At 39.6% G+C, this 15,179-nt stretch overlaps 1 protein-coding gene across 1 annotated transcript in view; it reads left to right on the top strand.

Moving 5' to 3' along the window:
* LOC133952820 (CUB and sushi domain-containing protein 1-like) overlaps window positions 1-15,179 on the top strand; it is a 284,080-nt gene that overhangs the window by 233,069 nt on the left and 35,832 nt on the right. Inside the window, exons 47-57 of the mRNA XM_062386890.1 lie at window positions 577-690; window positions 2,041-2,157; window positions 2,398-2,469; window positions 4,238-4,384; window positions 6,748-6,936; window positions 7,066-7,251; window positions 7,895-8,092; window positions 9,513-9,686; window positions 12,001-12,174; window positions 12,451-12,624; window positions 14,122-14,310. Coding sequence (XP_062242874.1) covers window positions 577-690; window positions 2,041-2,157; window positions 2,398-2,469; window positions 4,238-4,384; window positions 6,748-6,936; window positions 7,066-7,251; window positions 7,895-8,092; window positions 9,513-9,686; window positions 12,001-12,174; window positions 12,451-12,624; window positions 14,122-14,310 — 1,734 coding nt within the window. The remainder of the gene's footprint in view (window positions 1-576; window positions 691-2,040; window positions 2,158-2,397; window positions 2,470-4,237; window positions 4,385-6,747; window positions 6,937-7,065; window positions 7,252-7,894; window positions 8,093-9,512; window positions 9,687-12,000; window positions 12,175-12,450; window positions 12,625-14,121; window positions 14,311-15,179) is intronic.

The following is a 15,179-nucleotide window of genomic DNA, read 5'->3' as shown; positions in this document are numbered from 1 at the left end:
ACCTACTCACAGAAAGACTCAATTCCATCCTCTGTGACAAAGTAAAGACCCAAGGCATGGAGTTTGCAGTAATCACACATACAAATCTTAAAAGCCCTTCGAACATTTGAGAGCATGTAGTGTCAAATTTACATCCATAAAACCTGGCAAATTGGAGAGCCTCTAAGAGACAGGGCAGTTTTATTGTCGGTCAGTCTAAAAGCCAATTATGCAACCTGTGAACGACCTCAAGGAAAGGGTAAACGTTGTATTTTTGTTCTGCCAAACGTTTAAACATACAGAGGCCACATGCTGTGACTGTACACTCCTGGGTGCTATGTTTGGAACATGTATTACATCTCTGCCCCTTTCAAGATTGCAGGCCTGTCAATTCTGCCTCTTAAAATGGAGTAATACAACCAACCAACTATGTCTCAGCACTCTGCATGCAAAATAAATACCGTAAAGGTTCAGACTTATAACTAGTTTTACATAATACTTCCCCAGGTATGATGAATTGTATGATCAAGAAGACTTAACTGTAGAAATGCTTATAGAATGGAGTTCAACAAGGTTTTAATATCTCCTCTGCTTTAGGTGATATTGTAAAGTATCGCTGTTTACCTGGATACACACTGATTGGAAAAGCAGAGCTTATGTGCAGTCTCAACTCCCACTTGCTCTTTGAGGCCCCACCACCATCATGTCAAGGTAAGACATCACTCATCATTGTAAAAAAATATGACCCTGAATTCCAGCAAGTGTTGTGGATTTGAAGAGCTCCGATTGTGTAGTGAACTTAATTTGGTTAAACACATTAAGTTATTGAAATTAAACTTTAAGGATCCTCTGGCTATTGTCCCCTTTGTATCTCTCTGACGTTGACATATATGTGTTCCACAGCATTATGTCTGTAAAAGCCATTTCAATTTTAACTGTATTGACTGTATTTACTCTGAAATGTGTGTATTTGTCAACACTAATCCTGCATTTCCCATAATGCAACTTGAGCGGTCCTTGTTGTTGTGTTGTTCTGCTCTGTAAAGAGCCAGGTCTTTTCAGGACTTCAGTTTTGTTAACCAAGTTCTCTTTGCAGCGACACAAGATATCATACAGCTGTTTACTCTGGCTGAGTGTTAGTCCACATGAGTAAGCTGATAACCCTCCTCCTTAAAGACAGACTTCTAATTTAATGCTAATTCACCTTACTACCATTGCTACTATTACCCACTAATATGAACCAAAACTTGAAGAATCAAAAGAGAATTGAATCAGAGGACACATATTGCTGCACTTCATTTAGCCGCAATTTGGTTATTGTTGTGCAATTGTTGCACCAACACATCCGCAACCAAGCTCAGTGCCAGTCACTTAGACTTATTATACCAAAGCCTCTCGTTTTATTATACTTAAAATAGTGAAGAGGCATATAATTAATTTACCCTGTTGGTACTTCAATGTCAGTGTATGTAGAAAGCAGCCGTTTTACTAGCAGTTAGCATCTTGAATACATCAATTGGAAGAACCAGCTCCTGGTATTTCTATAACAAAACTGAATTTCTGATGAATATTGCTCAATTATCCTTTCCTCATACACTAGAAGTACAAGTAGAATGGAGATTGTGATTTCCATTACAAAAGAGGCAAGCACTCTTATAAGAGAACATGAAACCAAAGTGTGTCCCCAGACAACCTGGAGGACAGATCCTTTTCTTTGACATGATACCTGTACAGTCATCACCTAGAACTACTGGGAGAGGCTTTAAGTGACTCATTGAATAGGAAGCTTTTAAAGGCAGACACCATATCTCTAGAGATTATACACATTCTGACTAAGCCCCACATGACCCCTGTTCATCTGTTGCCAGTGCAAGCAAGTTGAATTAACAACTGAATTTCTATGCTGGAAAAGGCTCTTTTTTCAAAAGCGCTGGTGACACAAGACAGGTAAAATAAGTTGGCAGGATAACATTAACATTGGATGAAAGGGATGCAAGAAATCTAGCTGTAATCTTTCCATGTTTGGGTCAATCTGACAAGCTTTTGGCTGTCCCCCTCCAGCCCAGTGCCCGGCCAATGAGGAGCGGTCTTCATCATCAGGAGTCATACTTAGTCCAGGGTTTCCAAGCAACTACCCCAACAGCCAGACATGCTCCTGGCTTCTACGTATGGTTCAAGGTACAGTGTGTGTCCTGGGGGTGCATACAGTATGAATATAATGTGTCAGAGTGATGTCTGCAAGTCTGTGCACTCATAAAAGATATGCATGTTTATGTGCACTTACATGTATAATGCATATGCATAAATGTTTGTGTGCAATGTGTGTGTGTTTGCATGTATATGTGGTACTGACTTCATATTGCAGCTTTTGTAGCTGCAGCTAGATGTGATTGTTAATGCATTTCTCTTGTCTCCCAGGTTATACCATCAATATCTACGTAGAGATGTTCCACAGCGAGAAACAGTTTGATGAACTAGAGATTTTTGATGGTATACAAAGCTAATCCTCTGTTTTTATTACAACTCTGTACACACATACACACTTCATCATCACACACTGCTTTAATTCATGTCTTTCAAATAAAAATAAAAAGCACAACAGCTGATAAGATGCACAACAATTAATTGTTGTTGCCTGGAATCCAAAAAGGTTTCATTATGTTTGAAAGTGTGTGCGTGGACTTGTACTTATATATTTTTGAGGACCGTTTTGAGCATTTTACAGAGTGAGGACATTTTTGGAAAGAGAGGATATATATTTCATAGGCTTTTTTGAGGGTTAAGTCTTTGCTTAGGGGTGAGGGTTAGAATTCGGTGTAGGTTAGGCTTTCGTCACAAAGATGGAACCACAAGTATGTGAATTAACTTTCTAAACTTTATTTATTTAGTTTGTGCAATAACCTCACAAATAACTCCAAAAAAATGTGTATTGTCGTGCAAAGAAGAGATGAGAAAATGATGTAATATAAATGAAAGTCTTTTGGCGGTTCGACCCCTCATGACGCTGTCATGATTCAAAGGGGTGTGGCCGTGAGTAGAATATGAAACCTCGTCGGCGTCTAGACGGTGGTGATGGCTGTGATGGGAGGGAGAGATGCTGAGAATCTGAATACAAAGATGAACGGACTTTGGGCATGAAGACTGGAGGTTATTGAGGTGGAGGAGAGTCGCAGTGACTCACTGAAATGACAACGAGAAAGAGGAGAAAAGATTTAAAGTTTGAAAGCAACTACACGATTGGCTGAATAAGATTGACGCAGAATCTGATTGGATTACAGAGAACACCCACAGACAGCCGATTACAGAAAGTTAGGGGAAGGAGACTCAGATACAGAGAGAGTTGTGAATAAATTAGTGTTTCAGATATTCTTAGTGATTGAACTTATGCTGAGCTTCATTACTGACAACTAAAATGATTTGCAAATGTCTGTCAGAATATCAAATCTTTAAATCATTGTGTCCTATTTAAGGGGTCTACAGCTTAGTTTGTAACCAACATCATAATGAGCCAACATAACACATGACTTTAATATCTTTTGAATTCTGGGATTTGTAATAAAATCCCAGAGCAGGATGAGGAAACATTCAATATCTTTATTATCCTGTTCAACTCAGTCTCGTCTCTGATGCTGCCCACGGCGATGGCATAATTGCTGAGTAGGCGGCTGTGCCGAGATGTTTTCTGATTTGCAGTCCCCTTCACTTTGTTGAAAAGGAACAAAATGTCAATAGGTGTCAACATTACAGCTGATTGAGTGTGTAAATGTTTGTATTGTTAAATAATGGGTACAATGCTATATTAAAAAATTAATAAAAGACTGGTAAGGTTTTCAAAGAAGGACAATATGCTCCAATCAGAATACATCTACAACCAGTGGGATTGATTCTATCCCATGAGTACTTAATATTCATGGCCCCACCCATTTTCAATCAGGCAGATATTGACGGATGGACACACACACAAACGCACACACACACACACACACACACACTAACACACATACGCTCTCTAAGACAATACCAGTCCTTCTGCAAGAGCTGGTAAAAACCATTTTGAGGCATCTAGCAGCTCAATGAGGCCGTCACCTTCATGAGCTGCATAACACAGAAATTATAAAACTCAAACTGCAAAATATTGTATAGCTCCATCTCAGATCATGCTGATATTCATTTGATTATATGAATATTCCAAATTGTGATCTATAGAGTCCACTGTAAACACAGCAGCTCTAAAGTCTCACTAATTTGTTTTCTCCAGGCTCCTCGGGACAGAGCCCTCTGCTTGTTGCTCTGAGTGGTAACCACTCATCTCAGCTGAACTTCACATCCAAAACAAATCAGCTCTACCTACGGTGGTCCACTGATCACGCAACCAACAAGAGAGGATTCAAGATGCGATACTCAGGTAAGATTTTTCCTTTCTTCCTTTTCTTTCGTACCCGTTGCTCCTATAATCAGCCACTGCACATCAGGAGAGTAATATCGGTAATATTATTTATCAGCTAACTCCTTATCTGTTCAACAGCTTTAAGTTGTGAAAACTGATTATGTTCATGGGCTGATTCTCTGTGTAGGTTTATTTTAGGGGATGTTTTTGGCCGTGAGTGTCCTACGATGTCAAAGAAAAACACAACTTGAATTTGTTCCCATCTTGCTGTATAGAAAAAATTCTCTCACTGTATAAATAGACAACCCAATGGCCTTTCTCCTCATGAAAGATAAATCGATGCATCACGGGTGTAGGTACATGAGCCACAATCATTTAAACTACACCGCTAATTGGAAACATTGTTTGTTTAATGCATCAGGCTAATTAGAAGCCAAGGAAAATTAGCAAGACCAATTTGTTAATTTGACAATTTGTTTCAGATTGAGGGTATTATCTCTGCAGGGTCTTGCCAACTCCATGGTACTTTAACCATTAGCTTTGTTAGATTCATGCTGTGAGGTTCAGCTGCCCCTTAATCATGGGCTGAAACTTTTACATTTGCTGCTCTTAATCAATCAATTAACCCGTTTGGGCTCAACAGGAGCGAGTCACAAGGTCAGGGACCTGGATGTCTGTGCTGAAAAGTAATGTGCGATATATTTCAGTCTGTGGGTTATATCTACACAATGGTCTGAAGTAACAGCATCCTCTTCTCCCCATGGTGTTGTACTGCCGTGACAATGGCAGCTATATAGAGAACAGAAATTTATAGTAGTTTTTTTTACTTCCCATACACTATTCATGCTCTGGTGTGCTCTATAATGAAAAACAGCATACACAGAGAGTGCAGTATATATATTGTATGTTTATCAATTACATATATCATTGATTTATGACTTATTAGCTATGTTAATTCACTTCTGCACCTGTGGTGGAAGATTAAGGTTCATTTAACTTCAGGGTTTAAGTAAACAAAAAATATTATGGGGGAAAAAACATACTATGTCTATGAGGGCCCCCACAATAGTATAAGTTTGTATGTGTGCTTGTGTGTTTGTGCATCTATGTGGGTGCGAGTGTGTGAATGTAAGGGTCTGTGTTACCTATGGTTCCTGTCATTGGGTCGAGTAAATTTACCTTTTTAACTTTTTCAGGCACAAAAGGTCACGTTTTACCTGGGAAAAATAAGAACGTATGTAAATGAAGGATTCAGTATTTAGGAATATAGCTGAGAGCAATCATCTGCTCAATTGATTCAAACTTTATTTAATTGAATATTATTCAAATGGCCATACTTAAACATATAAAACATTTTTGGTTGTATTTTGTAGTCTACATAGCTGTCTGTGAAATCTCATGTTGCATTGTCAACACTCCTGAACTAGTTTGTCCTGACTATCCATATTTTCCTGTCTGCAAAGGTATAATCTGAATTTTAGCAATATGTTCTCTTGTAAAGTTCCCCATTGGGATTAATTAAATACTGCATTCTGTATCACAAAGGTTTGGAAGGTTATTTGATATTTATTTTATCCAGGAATTAAATTTGTATGTGTTTGCTGCAGACTGGGAGAGAAGTCATGCAATCACTAACAGCCCAGATAAAATTGCCACTGAAACTAAGTATTAGACGACAGTTAATCACCTGATACGGAGGCTCAGGGATAAAATCTAATCCTAGAGAAGTTTGTCTCTCAGTTAAAAAGTCACTAGTAAGAAATGAAAGGACTGCACCCTCATCTTTGAATATTTCTACAACCAGCGAATGATGATGTCAGAGAGACGCTGTGATAAGATATAAAAATTTGCTGTGCAGATGGAGCAGATTGATTTAGAGCAGGTAGAGTGAGCTGTATTGTATATGAGTCACTTGGGTAAGGGAGACGTGAAACACTTAACCTGATGAAAATGGCATAAGTTACTGATTTATTTCTGATTGTTACTGATTTCTGCCAGGCAAGAGGGAACCAAGTGGCCTCTTGTGACATTTTGTACCTGACGTTGTCTGACCTCAAGTAGTTGAGCTTTTATACTCAGTTCTTGGAAGAAGAAACGATTACATTACTTGGAAAGGTTTGCCAACAAGGACTTTAATTGATAGAAACATATTCTGCTTCTATCTTTAATTTATTGACAGATTTCTGAGCATGTTCTCTGAACTCACTGACACTGTTTACCAGCTGTAATGCAATGAAGGAAATGGACGGTAATCAATGTCTTTTATCCACAATGCCTGGTAATGGGAGTTGGAGCCATAATGTTTCCTGTGAACTGAGAAAAAAAACAGAAAATATTATTTCATTACCCCCCTGTCTTTCTTATTTCCTCTGCGTCTCCAGCGGCCTATTGTAGCATTAATGATCCCCCAGCGAATGGGGGTGTGGTCAACCGAACCAAACTCCAACCAGGCAGCAGACTGCAGTTCTTCTGTAACCGTGGTTACCGCCTGGTGGGCTCAACTAATTCCACCTGCCGGCTCCAGTCCAATGGGCTTTTCCAGTGGGACACACCGACACCTTTTTGTCAAGGTAAAGATTTTGAAAACATTCATCATCTACATAGGGGTCCAAAGGACCACCGGTGTACTGACCTGAGTTAAGAACTCACTGTCTAAGAGGAATTCACTCCATGACATATATGTCTTTGTGATGCTACAGCTATCTCGTGTGGAATCCCTCAATCGCCAGGCAATGGCACGTTCCATGCTTACCAGTACACTGTCGGTAGCCAAGTTACCTACCATTGTAACAAGGGTTTCCAACTTGACCCTGGTGTTTCGATGACAGTGGTGTGTTTGGAGGATGGCACCTGGAGTAATGCTGACTCAGTCCCAAGATGTCTACGTGAGTATAAGTTGATAAGAAAACAAAAATTAGCCATTAGCAGAACTCATACCTGTATCTCACAGTCTTGCTCAATAGATGGAGAAACATTTGCTTATTTTTTGTGGTTTCAATGTCATTTAGTGATCAAATGTTTAAAGCCCAGAAACAGCAACTACTATTTTATTGACAAACTATTCTTAAAAATACATTAACTGGGTCATGTGTCACACAGTAACCTGGGTTATTTTCTAATTAATATGTTTAAAGGTAGAACTTATTATCACATAATAAATTTTGTGGCATGTGGAAGAAATTTCATGAAGCAGACATTGGAAATAGGATACATTTATTAATCTTGTATTTGGACAATTATTCTCAGCCAGGGGGTGTCATATGAATAAATTGAATTAAAAAAAACAAAAATGAAATTGCAAAGAATATGCAGGTAAAAAGATATGAAAAAGATTGATAGTTGTTATCAATATATATAAAGCCAAACAAAGTTTGTATTGTAGCATTACTTTCTTTAAGTAAATCTTGCTTTTATATGATATCGCCTATAGTTAAAATAATCGATTCTTCTAGTTTATAAATTGTGTATTATAGAAACTAGCGATATTCTTAAGTTAACAGTTTATTTTGTTGTATTTTTATTTTTTAGCGGTTCACTGCCCTATCATTGAGGGCGTGTTGACGGATCACATGACCTACCACCTGCTCTATGGAGGGTTGGGAGAGTTTTGGTCTATGGTGATGCTGGAATGCTCATCGGGCTACTTTTTGGGTTTGGGACATCGGACACTTCGCTGCCTTGCCAATGGGACGTGGGAAGGATCCGATGACCCAGCTACATGCAAGAGTTAGTATTGACATACACATCATCATGATGACTATATGACTGAGAGCAAAACGCCTCAGTATTAAATGAATACTCATTACTCTGACTAAGATATTAATTAAACTGTGATATGATGTGTGTGCACTCAGGATGATTTGGTATAGCTTCTTTATGAGTCTACACAGACACACAGCCATATCTAGAAAATCCTTTTCAACTGAGTGTCCTCAGACTGTATATTCACATCCATGAAATGCTTCACACTCCAGACTATATGTAACTTCTCATATGAAGATACTCGGCATGGATGCGGAACCATAAACCAATGAATGAACCAGAAAAGCACTGAATAGCCCAACAGACCCCTTATGAAACTCATCCAGATTTTTATTTGGATCCTCACAAAATTGCACAGACTCATAAATATCAGTTATGTAAACATGCCAGATTTTTTTTTTCACCAAGACCCATGAATTATTTTCTCAGAGAATAAACAGTAATGTTGTAAAATGTGGATTGTAAATTCCTGGCTCTGACCGCTGATCCAGATCCACACCGAAATTGAGTGGCACCATATAATGGCTATGACACATTCCCCATCCTTTCATAAAACGTCATGGATAGCTGTCCAGTAGATTTTGCGTAAACCTGCCAATGAACCATCAAACGGCAGTGAAAACAAAACCTCCCGGGAGAAGACACCCTATACACTCACACTTCATCTGCACGTATACTAGTTCCTAGGGGTATATGTGTTTGCAAATATCTTTCGACAACTTAACTATTGCACGCAATGTCTTGACAGGGTGAAAACAATTTTCAACTGACTGATATCTATGATTCATTAATGTGAACTATGTGTTGCCAATAGTGCATTATTGTTTTGTCAAACGGAGTTACTCTGCAGTGTAACTTTTCTGCTAGTATTTCATAAAGTACTAAGAAAACCGTGACTTAGAACACTTTTAGAGCTTCTCAGTCTTATGTAATATAAGATTTTTCTGTGAAAAGGTCAACTTTGTAAACTTGAGAATAGAAATGATAAAAAATGTATCGTACACCGTCTTAGACCACAACATTATTGGGCTACATTCCCATTTTGTTTTTCGAATTTTTCCCGATCCCTTACTATTTGGGTTGACCTACCTCACGCTGCAGCATGTCTGAGGGATTTAGTAATGCAACGCAAGTGTCCATTCTTCAAACTGTCTCCAAGGACAGGAGAAAAAGTTTATTTGAATTCTAAATAAAAACATAAATTCAGTTTTCGCAGCGTTTCATCCACCTTACCTCAAAAAACAACCTGGGAGCATAACCCACCTAATATCCAGATATAACACAGATCATTTAACTGTACCCATAGCCTCCTAATGCTATATCATATCTATTTTCTTGTGTGACTGTAATCAAATGATCTTATAATGTGCTTCTAATTGTTTAGTCATCTCCTGTGGTGATCTTCCTTCTCCACCCTTTGGGGCCAAACTGGGGACGTTGACCACATTCGGAGCAACGGCAATCTTTATGTGCAACCATGGCTACACCCTGGTGGGGTCACATGTCAGAGAGTGCGGAGCCAACGGGCTTTGGAGTGGGGCCGAAACCAGGTGTCTAGGTAAGTTCCACTTAATGTGAGAGGTTATACATTGGGTTGCATCCTGTCCTAAAACATTCAAAGAAATAAATAGCATGAAGTGCATGAGCAATAATTAAAAGTAAATTCCACAGATTCAAGGATATGAATAATTAAGACTGAAACGAAGCAGTGTATATTGGTAATGAACTGTAGTAGCTGTTAATGGAGTTAAATCAAAGGCTTGGAGGCATCTTGCATTAAATATCTCGTGTGTATCTTTTATGTTTGGTTGACTATCCAGCATGACCTGATATCAATTGTGAGACTTGTGGTTTTGATAATCTTATATAATATAAATAATGTTAAAGTGTTATGCCGAATTAAAGACCAGTATGTTAATATCATATACACGTATATTCATATAATGTGATGAAGGCTCCATATTTATCTGTTGTATGCATTGGTCCTGCGAGTACTGCACAGAGGGCAAAACTGTGTCAAGGGCCTTTTGTAAAGAATGAATGGAAATGTTTGAAGGCCTACATACCACTCATAATCTTTATTAAAACATGGGGTTGATAAAGGTGTCTTGATAAAGTCTATGGAAATTAGACAAGCAATAAGTAGGATAAACTGTGCACATGCCTCAGTAACTCAAATGATGTACTATGAGACATTATATCGCTTATTACATTAAGGGCTTGATTTAGACCTTCAGTAATCACAAGCCATGAGATGATTAATACTGATTTTACATGCACACTCCACTCCAATGATTCAACCTTGGAGTTGCACACCTGTGTAAGAAATTTTATCCACATTTATGTGATGAATGTATAATAGAGAGCAAGTTTACCTTCATGTCATTATTCTGAAATTCTCGGGCAAGAAAAGGGGAAAAAGCCAAATAACATAAGCATTAATGTAAGACGAGTTTAACATTTGAAGTCAGTATGACTGAATGACTGATTGATACAGATACAAATGTGTTTTCAAGCTAAAGTGACTGACCTTGATACTGTGGTTTATCAATGAAGTGTTGTGAAGGCATTTCATGAAGTCTATTGTGCCCATTTATTAACCCACACAAAATTATGTACAGGCTTTCTGGTCTCATGCTGCCCTGGTAGGTTTTGAGTAGCTACTTTGACAGGCGTTCACGTGTGTGTGGGCAGATTTGGCAAATCTTATCATATGTGTAGTTGAGATGAAAATGAAGGCCACACATGTATTAATGTAGTGTGATGCAATGCAATTTTATAACAGGTATACATGGAATAAAGAAGTAATGAGGAGGCTACTAATTACATCATATTGTAGTAATAATTGCGCATGTGCAAATAAAAAAAGAATGGCTACTGAGTACTCTTGTAATAATGTATTGAGCACTGGGTACCCATGTGGTAATGTCATAATGAGTAGATTGCTGATGTGATAATCTACTAATCATTGCTCATATATTAGTAGTAGTATTGAGTACTCACGGCTCAGAACATGAACGTGTTGACAAGTGTTGCGGCTGGCGTAATTCCCCTGCAAGATGTGTCTTGTTTATTAAATTTGGAAATGTGTCTCTTTAACTAAAGCCAAACATATGTTCCTCCTAATTTCTACAAAAATATGTAACTAGCATTTCACTTTGAAACGTGCCAGTTTTACACATCATCACAAGCTTCTCTGTTTTGTGTGAACTGTGTGAGCAAATTTTGAAATCATAATAAAAATCATTTTTTATCCAGTGGGTCCTAGATGCTTTTTAGACACGTGGTAGAAACATCAGCAGCCCATTAACATTAATCTCTAATGAGTTATATGAAATAATCAATTTTTTAGATGTCTGTTTTGACAGCCTTAACCATCATTTAAGAAAGTGTATCGAATCATTTGGAGAAAAATACATCAAACAGCCTTGGGCTTCAATCATTGACTCCGTGAGGCACAGAAACATGAAGGGACGAATTGACTGTGAAATCTGGGTTATTGGTCTCGTTACAGATGAAATAGTATTGAATACAATCCAATGATTCTCCACAGTGATGCTCTCATGTTGTGTCCTCCAATTGACTTGCTCGGGTTTAAGAAATCATGAAAGGATGCTGTACTTCAAGGCCACTTACAGCACGACCATGAGTGTTTTTTATGGTTAGGGCTGCAGTCCCAGAGCTGCACTGTGTCTGAACATTGATTTATAGTTTTACTATATATGAACGGCTCCTGCACATTGTTTGGCATGTGGTACGTTTATAATACAGGACAGCTGAACCCACAGCGATGACTTTAAAACCCTAAGAAAGTGAGTTTAAGTTGTTTTTTAATTATAGTGCATTAATCTATATCCTTCTGTGTCTTCCAGCTGGTCACTGTGACTCTCCAGACCCTATCGTCAATGGGCACATAAGTGGAGACGGGTCAAGTTACCGTGACACGGTGGTGTACCAGTGCATGTTAGGATATCGCCTAATCGGCACATCAGTCAGAATCTGCCAGCAAGATCATCGGTGGTCCGGAACCACACCTGTCTGTGTCCGTAAGTACTTTGATGAGACCAACACCATCATAGTCGATCGCCAGTGTATCGTGATTCACTGCTACCTTATACATGAATAATTTTTAATCTATCAACTTAGTAAATCAAATTCAGACAAAGTCACACATATTAGGCTTTTTAGAGTTTATTATGTTCTTTCAAGTCGAGTCTCTGCAGCAGTTATTTGTTACAGTAAAAAAGATGACGCCATTGGGCTCCGGACAAAACCTTTTACACACATCCTGTTTCTGATACAACTTCTCTTTACTCCGTCAGCAATCACTTGCGGTCATCCGGGCAACCCAGCCAACGGGCGGACCAATGGCAGCGAGTTCAACCTCAATGATGTTGTCAACTTCACCTGCAACCGAGGTTACGTCCTTAGTGGAAACGCTCGAGCTCAGTGTCGACTCAACGGACAGTGGAGCAGTCCCCTGCCTGTGTGCAAAGGTCACAAACACATATATTAACACTACATTGTACATCCCTGTAGATGCTTTCAGATTATTGTACACAGAATATTCACCTCCATTATATATTCAGAACAAGAGAAGGCAGTTGTGCATACATTACATTTTGTCAGTGCATGAATGCATGTTTTAGGTGCTTCCATTGTTTTTACCCTCAAATAATTACATTAAGATATTTCTAGTCATGTTGCCACCTGGACACACACAGCTGAGGAAAATCGAACCGAATGGGAGGAAAGTTTTAAATTCCATAGATCCAAGTTAACCAGGGATTTTAACTGGTCAGTATGTGCTCAGTATATTTTTGGCCCGACTTGCTTCAAGCCGCAGTATGTCAACTGGAAATGTTTTGTCCAAATCGGCTTCCAGCTAACTGTAAAATTGAGAACTGAACAACTGTAGCATAAACACGGTCTCCATTGAACTGTATTCAGCCACAGTCAGTCGGGTCTACGTGTGTGTGTGTGTGTGTCTCTCTCTCAATTTCAAATGGGCACACACACACACATAGCACACAGCTGGGTACATGTGCAGACACGCGTTCTTCTCCTCTGCTAACCATGTGTGGTCGTTACACTACAATTCCCAGACCTCTGCTCGTGTAACAGTTATGATATACTAAAACACAAACAGGGAGTCCTTCAGCACAGTCATGAGAGCAGATCGATACAACATAGTTGCTCACATGGGTTTTCCATTGAAGGGATTCATCCTCGCTTGCTTGCTTTCTCCATCTCCCACACTTTTTGGTTTTATCCCTCTCTCCCTCCCCGCAGCAGCTGTCAGTTTTGAGACTGAAACTTTCTTTGTTCCCATAGGGTGCCAGACATGCACACACACACACACACACACACACACACACACAGCCAACAGCCGCACACAAGCACGCACATATCCCCATGTCCCCCATGGACTTGAATATGAGTGAATGTCAGTCTCCCCTGTGACATGCGGAAAATCAAACTCCACTCTTTTTGCACTGGCATGCACCCAGAGAGCAGAGCAGAGGAGAGAGTAGAGAACAAAGAAGAACTCTGGAGAACATAGCAGGGTGGGACAAAAAGAGCAGTGAAGAGCAGGACAGAGCAACAAGGACAACCTGGATTTGCCACACTGTGATTCTGGGTTTAAGACCCTGAAAGTATATTCAACACCATCCTATTCTCTGGTGGTTCTTCTGTGAAGTGTCATCATTCAGAGAGTCGGTCTATTTTTTATAAAAATCTTGTATACAGAATCACCCGCGATGTGCTGTATAGTGCAATACATTTACTGTCCTCCTGAGTGTATCCATAAAGTATGCCAACAATCCCACAATGCATCAGATTCCTCAGACGTTATGGGTGCAGTAATCGCAGTCATTGCGTCAGTAAATCTGTCAATGGTGACACAAAATGATATTAAATGTCAACACACACAGCCCATGTTAATCATATATATTCTGGAGACTTAAAAAATGTTGTGCTCCCTCTTGCAGTGGTAAACTGTTCGGACCCCGGCCATGTGGAGAATGGTGTGCGCCAGTCTGGCCTACGCTACCCAGAAGTCTTCAGTTATGGCGTAAGCGTGGCGATCCACTGTAAACGAGGCTTCTACCTGTTGGGCTCTGCGCTCCTCACGTGTCTTCATGATGGACGATGGGACCGACCAATCCCTCGCTGCCAAGGTATGGATGGACCAATGCAGGGAGTGTTGGAAAATGCTTTGATTTGAAAGAAACAAAGAAAAAACAGGTTTAAGATATATAAGAGATAAAGAGGCTAAAAGACAATTCATAGGGGGCGGTGTGGCTTAGGGGTAGAGTGGTCGTTCTCCAACAAGAAGGTTGGCAATTCAGTCCTCACTCTTCCCCATCTGCATGCCGAAGGGTCCTTGGGCAAGAGACTGAACCACTAAAAAATAGTAAAAAGGCCCCTCATAGATGTGCAATGCACTATTGTAAGTAGCTTAGGATAAAAGCATCTGTCAAATGACATGTAATGTAATAGACCTATATTAAAATGTTTGTCCTATTCTGATTGGGTCTCAACTATTTGGAACGTCTGCAAAGGTTTGACATGATAAACACAATCCAACAGGTGGATTCCCATTTTTTTTTTGTACGCAACGTGACAGAAAAGAGTGAAATGACGTGAAGAGCAACTGGAAGGAAGGTGAGGAGGGAATGACAAACCGAGAGAATGAGAGCAGGTTTAAGGCAGAAAATGGAAGGAAGGTAATCATAAAAGGAAGGCAAGAGTAGAAAAGAAAGAGACTTAAAGGTTCTGAGCCTGTCCGTGAATGTGTGTGTGTGTGTGTGTACGTGCCCGAGTGGATGTGTGCACAGAAAAAAAGGTGAGATATTTCTTTTAGGGCTATAGGCGCTGTCAGGGGGCTAACATGGCTGATAGAAACACAGAGATTAAACCAGAGAGAGCAATAGACAGAAAGAATCTGATTCAGAGATGGAGAGAGGCGAACACGACGGCAGAACAAGGACACAGTAACAGACGGAGAGGTAGAGAGGGGCAGACACCGGTGTCTGCGTGTCGAGCA

Source organism: Platichthys flesus, chromosome 1, assembly GCF_949316205.1.
Source record: "Platichthys flesus chromosome 1, fPlaFle2.1, whole genome shotgun sequence".
Classification (NCBI taxonomy): Eukaryota; Metazoa; Chordata; class Actinopteri; order Pleuronectiformes; family Pleuronectidae; genus Platichthys; species Platichthys flesus.
Note: the sequence above shows the minus strand (reverse complement) of the source record. Positions and strands in the feature narration are given on the sequence as shown.